Source organism: Limulus polyphemus, unplaced genomic scaffold, assembly GCF_000517525.1.
Source record: "Limulus polyphemus unplaced genomic scaffold, Limulus_polyphemus-2.1.2 Scaffold55, whole genome shotgun sequence".
NCBI classification, from domain to species: domain Eukaryota; kingdom Metazoa; phylum Arthropoda; class Merostomata; order Xiphosura; family Limulidae; genus Limulus; species Limulus polyphemus.
The window spans coordinates 1,382,677-1,393,832 of NW_013665665.1; the positions used below are offsets into that span (position 1 = coordinate 1,382,677).

The 11,156-nt window shown below is 30.4% G+C and overlaps 1 protein-coding gene across 3 annotated transcripts in view; it reads left to right on the forward strand.

The window, feature by feature from the left end:
• Window positions 1-9,265, forward strand: part of LOC106463767 (MOB kinase activator 1B) — a 23,237-nt gene extending 13,972 nt beyond the window's left edge. Inside the window, exons 1-4 of one of the 3 annotated variants that reach the window (XM_013923886.2) lie at window positions 772-1,128; window positions 1,348-1,514; window positions 3,426-3,653; window positions 5,453-9,253. In XM_013923886.2, the coding sequence (XP_013779340.2) occupies window positions 1,067-1,128; window positions 1,348-1,514; window positions 3,426-3,653; window positions 5,453-5,712 (717 nt within the window). In that variant the 5' untranslated portion in view covers window positions 772-1,066 and the 3' untranslated portion in view covers window positions 5,713-9,253. Of the gene's footprint in view, window positions 1-771; window positions 1,129-1,347; window positions 1,515-3,425; window positions 3,654-5,452 lie in introns of those variants that run through there. The other 2 variants (XM_022391715.1, XM_022391720.1) reach the window with 2 other exon arrangements.
• Window positions 9,266-11,156: the final 1,891 nt, after the last annotated feature.

The window sequence follows — 11,156 nt, forward strand, 5'->3', positions numbered from 1 at the left end:
TAAATAAATAAATAAATAAAAAAAAAAAAAAAGTTTTCCTGGTAGCAACGAGCTCTGATGAGATGGGGTATTCCAGGTGGTAAACAATTATAACACAAAGACAAATACACTACTGGACTGCAACTAATGGACTATCATCAGTAAAGCTTAAGAGGATTTTGCCCATCCCTTCTGACTCCTAGACTTAATAAATTGGGGTTGGTTTGCTTTTCAAAATAGGGAACGTGGTTCACCTATTGCACTGTCTCTGGAGCATCCTTTCTCAGAACTTTCCCATGTGAGTATCTATCCCCAATTTTTCCTAATGGAGTGTGGGAGTACTTACTACTCCCAGTTTCCATTTGTTGGAGTGGTGGACAGAAGTTTATTCCTCCTGAGTGATGTTTGAACTCATTATTCCACTCAGGGAGAAGAGGACGAAGCTTGGTGCCCTCTTACCAATAACTCTGGATGGTTTTCCCAGATGTATGGTAGGAGCAGGACCAGCCTACGGAGGAGCCTCCTCGTAATTCTGGTTCAGAGATATGTCTTCGCTATCTGGTTGAGTTGAGCATGATTCTTCTTTTTTGTCATTCTCTTCATTTCAATGATCATGGAAGAGTATCTTTGACTCCTCATAATTCTGTACGTGAAATTTAACTTCTGTGCCATTGGTTCGACTTTGTTCCAAGTCCTTCTTGTAACTCCAGGGGCAGGAGGTGTTTACTTGCCTCTCAGGTTGGAGAGTTAGGATTTTGGTTCATAATCCCAGACCAGGTGATCTCTGTTTCTTCAGGTTGAGTGAGACGTGACAGGTCCCTTAATTCTAAGTTTGGTTTGTTGCATTTTGCACTTCTTCAGGTGGGGGCAATGGTTTGTCCACTTTTGTCTTGCTTGCCTTCTCTTCATAATTCTGGTGGCTCAACATGCAACATTCTGTAACTCTTCAGGTTTGGTTTCAATAATATCACATTACTAAATGGGATGGGGGCACATTGATGTAAGGGGAGAGAATCACAAGATTAAACTAGCTTTGAGCAATATCGTTGGGTGTAAAGGCTGGAACAAGTGAGGTAGATTTATACCAATGCTTAGGTGGGCGGAGAAGAGAAACTTTTTGGTCGGGATAAAGCTAAAGTGTGAGAGGAGGTAAGTATTATCAAAAATACATTTTAGGTATAGGAAAATGTAAACTTTTGTAGTTTCCAATGAAAATAACAATGAATGAAGCATGATAATTTATTTTATTTGAATTCTTTAGGAGCCATGAAACCTTCAAACCTAATATCTTAAACCTGGATAAATACATATGGCTGTAAGTGTTTAGGAGTAAAATTATTTTTAAAGATACAAACTTTTCATTTTCAGTGGAGGTCGTTCCTCCAAAACATTCAAACCCAAGAAAAACATTCCGGAAGGTACCCATCAATATGACCTGATGAAGCATGCTGCAGCCACACTAGGAAGTGGGAACCTGCGACTTGCTGTAATGTTGCCTGAAGGAGAAGACCTAAATGAATGGGTTGCAGTTAATAGTGAGTGTTTCAGTTATGACAGTGCTGCCTTTCTATAGTTTTTTAAAGTACCATACTTTTCTACCTTTTGCATTTTGTTATGTATATGTGTACTTTTACACTGATATTTTGGCCTTGTATTTTTACACTGATATTTTGGCCTTGTACTTTTACACTGATTTTTTGGCCTTGTATTTTTTGTTCACTGCATTAAGGTGGTAAAATTTAAATGACTGCCAAACTCAAACAATTCATCTGATTTGCTCACCCATTTAAACTCAATGTTTGAGGGTTCCATCTTAGCCTATACATTTTATTAAAAGTGGTCCAGCTAATTGCTCACGACTACAGACGGATAGAGAACTCTGTGTATGTACAGATGTTTTGATGTCTGATCAAAAAAACATAGGACACTTGTTTTAGCTTCAAAATATCTTTTGCCAATTCTTTTAATTCAAAATAAAAATAATGGTGTGCTATTAATTGTATCCCTAAAAATCTGATTTGTAAAATGACTCAAATAAAAATTATAATAAATATACAATTCATTTGTATAATCTGGTTCACACCATCACAGTTGTTGTTCATGAACATTGATGTTTATAGTACCTATACCACTACTATGTCTGTTGTATTACAGTTGGCCTGACTAACTTGGCATTGGGCAAAAGGTCTCATCGACACTGGATGTGACAGATGTAGTGGGATTGAAGTATTATAGCAAATTTTTCTTTATTGAATAGAGTTGTTTAAACATTTGTTTAACAGCAAGTAAAAGTGTGGAATGGTCTGTTCTTTCATTGGGGGTGTGTGTCTGTGAGCCAGACTAGTTTCGGAGAATTCCATTCCTCATCAGTGACCCTGGACACTACCACCAATGAAATATCAAACCAAGCCTTTATAGTAGTGAGGTATCATTCTTCAAATACCTATAGAATGATAGGTTTCTTTTTTGTGAGCTAAAAACACTTAGATACATAAATTTTCCTTTTCTTTCATCTATGAATTTTTAGAATTATTAATGTAGTTTTCTCCCATTGACGTTTTGGTAGCTTGGCCTGCTCAGAGAACGAGAACACTGGGTTGCTGGTTTACCAGCTCTTGTGAATGATAGTAAAGTTAATTAAAAAAACAACACAACAAAATAAAAAAAAAAAAAAATAATAAATCAGTAGTTAAAAATTAAAAATACATAAATATTGTGTTATTAAAATCCAATTTGTAAATGATGTATATACAAATGTGTAGAACTCTACAATATCTGTTGTATCCCAGTTGGCCTAATGAACTCTGGTATTGGGGCAAAGACCTTATTGGCACTGGATATGGCAGATGTAGTGTGGTTCATATATTATAACATATTCCTGTTTACCTTTAGGCATGGGTTCTTTGAATCTCTATAATGATGCACAATATCTTTTAATATCTTAAAATTATTTAAAATTTCCTTATCTAAACAAAAAATATGAGCAAGTGTTAATAAAAGTCTGAGAAAGATACAACAGTTATTAGCATACCACCTTGATAGGAAGACTTGTACAAAGAAATTAATTTTAGCAGTGAGCATGAGAAGCTTGGGATAACGCAGGAATGTTAAATGGTATACTAGACAGTTAACAAAACGTGGAACATTATTTTTCATGAATAATGCCGGAACAGTGGTTTGAAAAAGTTATACACGTGTGTGTGTATATAAATCTAAAATTCAAAAACATTTTTTCTTTACTTGTGTTAGCATGCTAGAATTATGAGTAGGTTTTTCATACAGTACAGGTAGATCTTTTTGTATTCCAAGATCTGATTATAATATGGCATTAATGTAGACTTGCAACGTCATTAAAATTTGATAGCTATGTTTTGAATCAAATACGAAAACAATCAAAATATTCATTATGGGAAATATTTTGTATTAAAATTTGTTTCTGTATGTAGCTGTGGATTTTTTCAACCAAATCAACATGCTGTATGGTACAATCACAGAGTTTTGCACCGAAGAAAGCTGTCCTGTCATGTCTGCTGGACCCAAGTATGAATATCACTGGGCTGACGGACAAACAGTCAAGAAACCAATCAAGTGCTCTGCACCTAAATACATAGATTACCTCATGACGTGGGTCCAAGATCAGTTAGATGATGAAACTCTCTTTCCTTCCAAAATAGGTATATTGGACAGAATGTTTTTATTAGTTATTATAATGAATATGACAGTGTGATTATACTGTAGTGTTGATTTTATTTATTTATAAAATATGGAAAATACCTGTCAATTATCTTTCCAAAATGTATGGCAATTGTCAGACTGTTTTTAAAAATACTTATTTCTACATAGCATTCTGAATTCAGTTTTAAGTTTTTGTGAGAGAAATTGTGATGTTTCATTAAACCACTGTATGCATATATTAATTTATATTTCATAGATCTTCTGCATCTGTTGATTTAATTGGGTGTGTTGCTCAAGCTATTATTTCACTTTTCTTTCTTTTTAAATTATGTATACATAGGTTTCAGCTATGCACTTATAAACGCTAATAATAGTGTAAAAATAATAACCTTCCGTGTCAGGTGGCACTGTGTACAAATTTTTGAAAAGAAGGTTCTCACAGAGAGTTTGTCTTTTAGCATACATACGTGTGTAAATGATTAAACGTACATATGTAACAATTCAATTGAAGAACAAAATCTGCCAAGGAAAGCATTTTTTACAGGAGAAGAAACTATTTACCAGCTCATTATGTCTTGTAGGAAGATTAAAATTAAATATTTCTATGCTTTTCCAAATTCCATGTCAAAATTACCTTCATTAGTCGTTGCTCATAGAAATATTCTGTTGACCAACTTTCAACATTCCTGTTGTATCGTACCCATCCTCTGTTAAACAAGTGTTTTTTAATGTGGTTTGACTCCATACTTACTGCTAAAGATTTAAGTTTTGATAAGTAAGTAGGTCGACAGAGGTACTGGAGCAGCTGTTGTTAAAGAATGTGTAGGCAATACCAGTTGAAATTATTTTCAAGTGAATTGAAGAGTTCCATCCAATGTAAATAACACTACCTAATGTATCAAACAATCCACACTGCCTCCTGGTAGAACCTTCAAAACCTTTATTTTTGCTCAAAATAGGCCAAAAAAAAACTATAACGTTGAAGCTAAACCTATGCATTTAACTAAAAATATTGCCACAGAATTTTATACCCTCTCATCTTGATGATATTACTATAATTATCCAGTACAGATTCATGGAAATATAACTGACTTGTTTAATAAAGTCATTAGTCTTTTTCTTTTTATTTACTTCAAATATGTTTAAAGGTAGGGAAATACAAAAACTTATTGCAGACATATCTTGAATTTGATGAGCAGACGTTACAGAGGCTATGCAAATTATATTACTGGAAATGGAAATTATTGTTACTTCAATTTTGTTGGAAAAATATGCTGAAAAATCTTTAAATACAGAAATGTAGGGATGCATATTAGTAAATGTTAAATTTTGTATATATTTTTCTTAAATTAAAAGATTAGGCTTAAGTATTCAGTGGCGTACATGATGTAATTTAATTGTTTTATAATGTGATGGTTTATGAAACAAAGAGGAAACCATCTTCTGCGACAATTCAAACGTGTTTTAATACTTTGTAAATATCTATGATGTTTAATGAAAATTGTCATTGAAAAATGTACATCGCCTTCATATTTAAGATTACCTCATTTGTACAATAACACATTAGTGTGGCAGTTTATGGGTTCAAATGTTTATGTTATTTCTAATTATTTATACTTTGAGAAATTTCTGTCTGAAGATTATATTTTGTTATGGTAGTAGAAACAGTGTTTTTGAGTGTGTATCACTGCACTAAAAAACATTAACCATGCAATCTGTTTTGCATGTAAGAAATTATATTATATGTTCATCTTTGAAAAAGTCATTGATAGTAATATTTGATTATTTTTTTTTTAAGGTGTTCCATTTCCAAAGAACTTTCTGTCTATTGCCAAGACCATATTAAAACGACTCTTTCGTGTTTATGCCCATATTTACCATCAGCATTTCTCTGAGGTAGTTCAGCTTGGAGAAGAAGCCCATCTAAACACAAGCTTCAAGCATTTCATCTTCTTTGTACAAGAGTTCAGTCTAATAGAAAAGCGCGAACTTGCCCCTCTTCAAGAACTGATTGAAAAACTTACCAGTAAAGACAAGGACACTAAACCTACTCATTAACATCTTATAATTTTCAAAATGGAACTTTCATAAACATGCCTGTCCATCTTTCATATTTTCTTGTGAAATTTTAAGTTAATTTTTTTATGAAAGAAAATAGCTAATTGTATTTATCAAACTGTCACTAGTGCAAAGATGTGTTCCTTTTCAAAAGAAAATATATCTGTTCTGATTTTCAGAGTGAACAAATATTCAAAATACACACATATATATATATATATATATATATATTTATTTAAAAATATTAACTGTACTGTCATTGTTTCATGCTCATTGAGTTATAATGATGTTTAATTCTTCTTTTCTTTCCTTTTAATTACACAGGAAAAAATTCAGTTACATATATAAATGTTAATTATTTAAAAAAATTTATTTCTTTATTTAAAAAACAATTGATCTCAAGAAATTGTAAGTAACTAAACTGGGAGACAGCTCTGCATAATGCAAACCTAGATTTCATGAAATGTTATTTAATTAATAGTGTACATCTTATGCAATATTCTAGAAAAAAATTAGTCCTTATCACTCTAAATGCCAAGTTGTTAAGGCCAGGAGCCTTAAATGCCATTAGGCATGTGATAAACAGTTTTTATCATGGGTAAGTAAATAGTGGTAGATGAAACTAGCATTTCATAAAAAAATTGTCTTTGAAATAACTTAGTATCTTTCGTGATCAAGAAAAAATAAACAAAATAACTTGGATAATTTGAGCTGAAATACAATCATTAACTTTATTAGTTGTTGACTTGTAAACTACAAATTATTGAGAGCAGGTCAAAGTAAAAAAAATCTTTTTTTTTAAACCTGTTTTATCTCTTTTTACTTATTAGGATTAATGAATTACGTAGTTTATATTTTAAATATAGTAAAATTATATTATTGTTTGTGCCTTAAGTGATATTTGATTACCTTTTTCTGTATTCTTTATATTTACAAAAAAGTTTTTAAATTCCTAAATTTTATGTATGGAAAGTAGTAATCCGAGTTTTATAAATATCAGTGTCAGATATGGCTATCCAGTTAATTTGAAATATAAGAAAATACATTACCACCAATGAAGAAAAGAGCAAACTCATGGTTGCAGTGTAATAACACAATTTTAAAGTCACTTTTGAAATTTTTCGTGAAAAAATTATATGATACCATTGTTGTGTGATTAAAATTACTGGATTTATATAAGAATCATGTTTTTTCACATGAGAGATAAAGGTATTAAGTATATATTAAAGTATTATGTAGTAATGTTTACAAAACTGATTTTGTTGTTCAGGTCTTAAAAGAATAATATATATTTTGTTCCAGAAAAAAAAATATGCAATATTTCATGACCTTTTTTTATGAGTAAGTTATTGAGACTGTTTTTAATGTAAAAAATTGTTTCTTGTGCACTTATCTGAATAATGTATTGAGTCAAACTTTTCCTAAAGAATATTGGTAGCAATTTCAAATCTTAAGTTATATAAATATATTCAAAATTGATTAACAAAATCAAATAATTTTATCATGCATTTTCTTGAATTGTGAAACATAAAAGTTTAATTAAAATTATAGTTTTTTCGTAGATATATTATATAACTTTGCGATCTACAGCTTCAGTTTGTACAACATAGTGCAATCTTGTGGTAGATGAATAGTATCAATAGCACATGAAAATTGCATAAATTTAAAGAAATGTTGTTTCATTTCTCTTTCCAATAATCCACACTTAAATACCCCTCTGGTGGCTTAGTGCTAAACTTGAGTCCTTATAATGTTAAAGATCAAGATTCAATCCCTGCAGTGGGCATAGTGCACATAGCTCATTGTGCTGCTTTTCACTTAACAAAGAAACACTCCATATTTAAATATATTTTACATTATGTGCCTAAAATTTATGATAGTTTTTTGCATTGACAGTGAAACTTCTGTATATGTTTAAAATAGGAACATTTTGATAATAATAAGTATTTATTTGATGTTTTGATCACTTCCAAATTTGTTTCATGGTTGAATGTTATAAACATAGCCATAATATTGTTTTTAAGTTTAAGTGTTCGTTGTTATTGAATCAATTCTTTGTATCTCCTAAAGCATAAAACCAGCAAATTAATGGTGACAAAAAAACATCTTTAAGAAAAATTCTTTATTGTGTAACTCTTACTTTTTTAATGAGTTAGACAACCCATGTTAATGATTTAAAATTATATGAGCAACATTTCACTTGTCTTATTAAGCTTACTGCACACTTACATTTAAATATAGTAACAGAGCCACACAAGTCATGTCTGTATACATATCATTGTGATCTAAACAATGTTAATATACTTTTGAGTTGTTGAGAACACAATCACATACAGGAATCATGGCTCGCACAGTCCTCTAAATGTGCATATAAATATATTAAGAATGAAAACAGTTGAATCCTCACTCAAAGTTTCAATACATATTTTAACCTTTGTTTTAGAAATATAAGGAATTTGTAATTATAAAAAATAAATTCTGATAAAGCTTTCTTAAATAAATGTAATCCATATTACAAGTTGGTTGATTTGAATAATTTATTATTATGCTGAGTTAACTGTTTTAATCCATTTATAATTATTTTGGCATATTTAATTACAAATATTAAACAATTTTAGTAGTTTAAAGCTTTCTATAATATATTGTAGCAATTGTTTAGTACTTAATGATAGTGTAGAAGTATTGGTAGGTACATACTCTTCAAGAACGTAAATTTTAGTTATATATTAAAATTCATGAGAGCAGGTTAGAACCTCAGTTGTTTGCTTTTATAATATTCCAATACTTTTGCTATTGGTAGATATTTTCTCAAAATGTTTTTTAAATATTGTACAGAGAGAGATTGTTTTCTGAATTTCAAAGTACCTAGTTTATACATAAAATGTTTAACAGTATTTCATTATTTAACTTCAAATCCTTAAACGTAACATTTTAAGGGTTTTACTTCAATGGACTGCATTGTTTCAACAGTAAGATGACGGTTTAGCTTTTACACTGAGGTCTTCAGGTAGAAGTTGACGCTACTTAAAATACCCTTGAAACAATATTATTATTACTTTATTTTTAACAGTTACTACACTACATAATTCTATGTTAGTTAATACATATGTGCACTGGTTTTTAAATATGATCTACAAAAAGCTTGATTACAGAAGTGCTCTTAATTGTGACTTGTGAAGCATATTTCATACTATCATTTATTTTACCATAGTAATTTATTTTTAAGCCTTACATTCATATTGAAATTTTGCAAATCCAAGTATTTGATAAGCTGTAAGTATAGCAGTTACTTTGATTTTTCCTAGTTTAAATATCCAGGATTTTAAAATTTTAGTAATCACTGTAAAGTGTATTTGTGTGAATATTATTTTGTTTTGATGCTTATATGTTAACTATATTATACAAACTTAAATCATCAGAGAATGTTTCATTTTTGTAACTCGAATGTGAAACGCTAATAAATATTTTTCAGTTCTTTATGCACATTAAACTATGCACCATCAATAAAGTTATTTTCTAATGTAACCATTTGGCTATTAATATAATGAGAGATCTTTCATGAAAACCGCAGATAACTCCCAAAAAAAATTAAAAAAAAAGAAATATGTAACGTATATTGGTATTTTACTAAAATATATTTTTGAGTAACAATTCTGAGTGATGTATAAAATAATAATCACTGAAATGTAATAACTGATTCTTTTTTCCTTTTCAAATATTTCTAACATTTTATAAAAATAGAATTAATTGCATTGATAACAGATTTATGTTATGTTACATCTGTTGATTTTCTTATGAACAGTAATGGATAAACATTATTAAATTATCAAAGCCACATGTATATGGGCACAATTACCCTGATTAGTAAACTATAAGAATATTAACTTTTGCAAATGTATTACATATATTAAATTGTTAAGAAAGTGTGATGCAGAATTAAATGTAAGACTTTCTTTTCTATCATTGGAAAAATTAGACCAGCTATTGTCAAGAAAATTTGTTGACAGTGAATCATCAGAATTAGCATATCAAATTAAATGGAAAACTATGGCTGTTCTTACATTTTTTTGAAAATACCAAAAGAACATTTGAAAGTTCCCTCTTATGTGTTTGAATGCATGGTTGAACATAATCATTCCTATGGTTTTTCAGATGTTGAGATCATTGACAAAGTCATAGAAAAATTAAAGAAGCTCTCTTTATCAAAAACCTAACATTAAAAAACATACAGGCATACGTTAATTTTTTTTCATTACTTAACTATTGTTGTCCCTCATATAAAGATTGTTGTGGTACAATTAAATAAAATATGGGGGTGGGGGGTTATACCACAAAATAATGTTCCCAATGTTTTGTGCCAGGATGCCCATTCTCTGATAATTCTAAACTTCTTTAAATCCTCAAAGAACTTATAGATTGACATGACATTGTCATCAAACCCACAGAAAATGGTAGTACTATAGTCATATGGTATAAAGGCTTGTATATACTAGAGGCAGAACAACAAAAACTCAAAGGATGAATACTACATTGAATTCCAAACTACTATAAAGACCATAAATAATTTAACAGATGCTGAAGAACTCCTACTAGAAGTATGAGACTTAACTGTAGAAGAACCAAGAACATACAAAGATCTGAAAACCTCAGAAAGCCTTTAGTTTTTACATGTAACTGTCCAACAGAGTTAATCTGAAGTTTGTTACATATTCTTTCAACCTACATAAAAGATAGCACTGAAGCTCTTCAAGCATTCAATGACATTTTCCCAATTATTTCTAATCCATTACTATTCACAAGGGACATTAAGTCCTTTTATGCTGTCATATCACATATTGAGGGTCTTGAATCTGTAATGTTTTATTTCAACTAGCAAGAAGTGCTAGAGCTATCAAAGGACACTCTAGTAAGACTACCCAAACTAGACTTGATACCAAATACCTTCTCTTTCAGCGATTCATTTTACAAACAAAGGATGTAGCCATGGTTACCAAGATGGAACTATCATTTACCATCCTTTTTATAGGCTGCATACACCACAAAGTGTTTCAAACTTATGATGGACCCATGCCTGTTTTATACTGACAACATAATTGGAGTTTCAACTTTTAACATAAATATATAATTTTATCAGTTTTGTGAAAATTTATCATCCAGCCCTTTAGCAACATTTCAAGACATTCAGTAAGTTTCCTCAACTTCATTATTCGTCTATTATAAGCCTACCAACTCCAATTCTTTCCCATATTCACTCAAAATTTCATTTTTAGGTCAAAGTTTTGTAATCTCCATCATAACAGGGTCTTGAAGCTTTGAAGTTCTACCTCAACCAGCAACAAGTGCTAAAGCTATAAACATATACTAGTGTTACGTCTCCGTTTGTTAATTGATTTTTCCGTAACTTCGTTCCGAGCAAATTTTAACGACACAAGTCTTTACTTAAT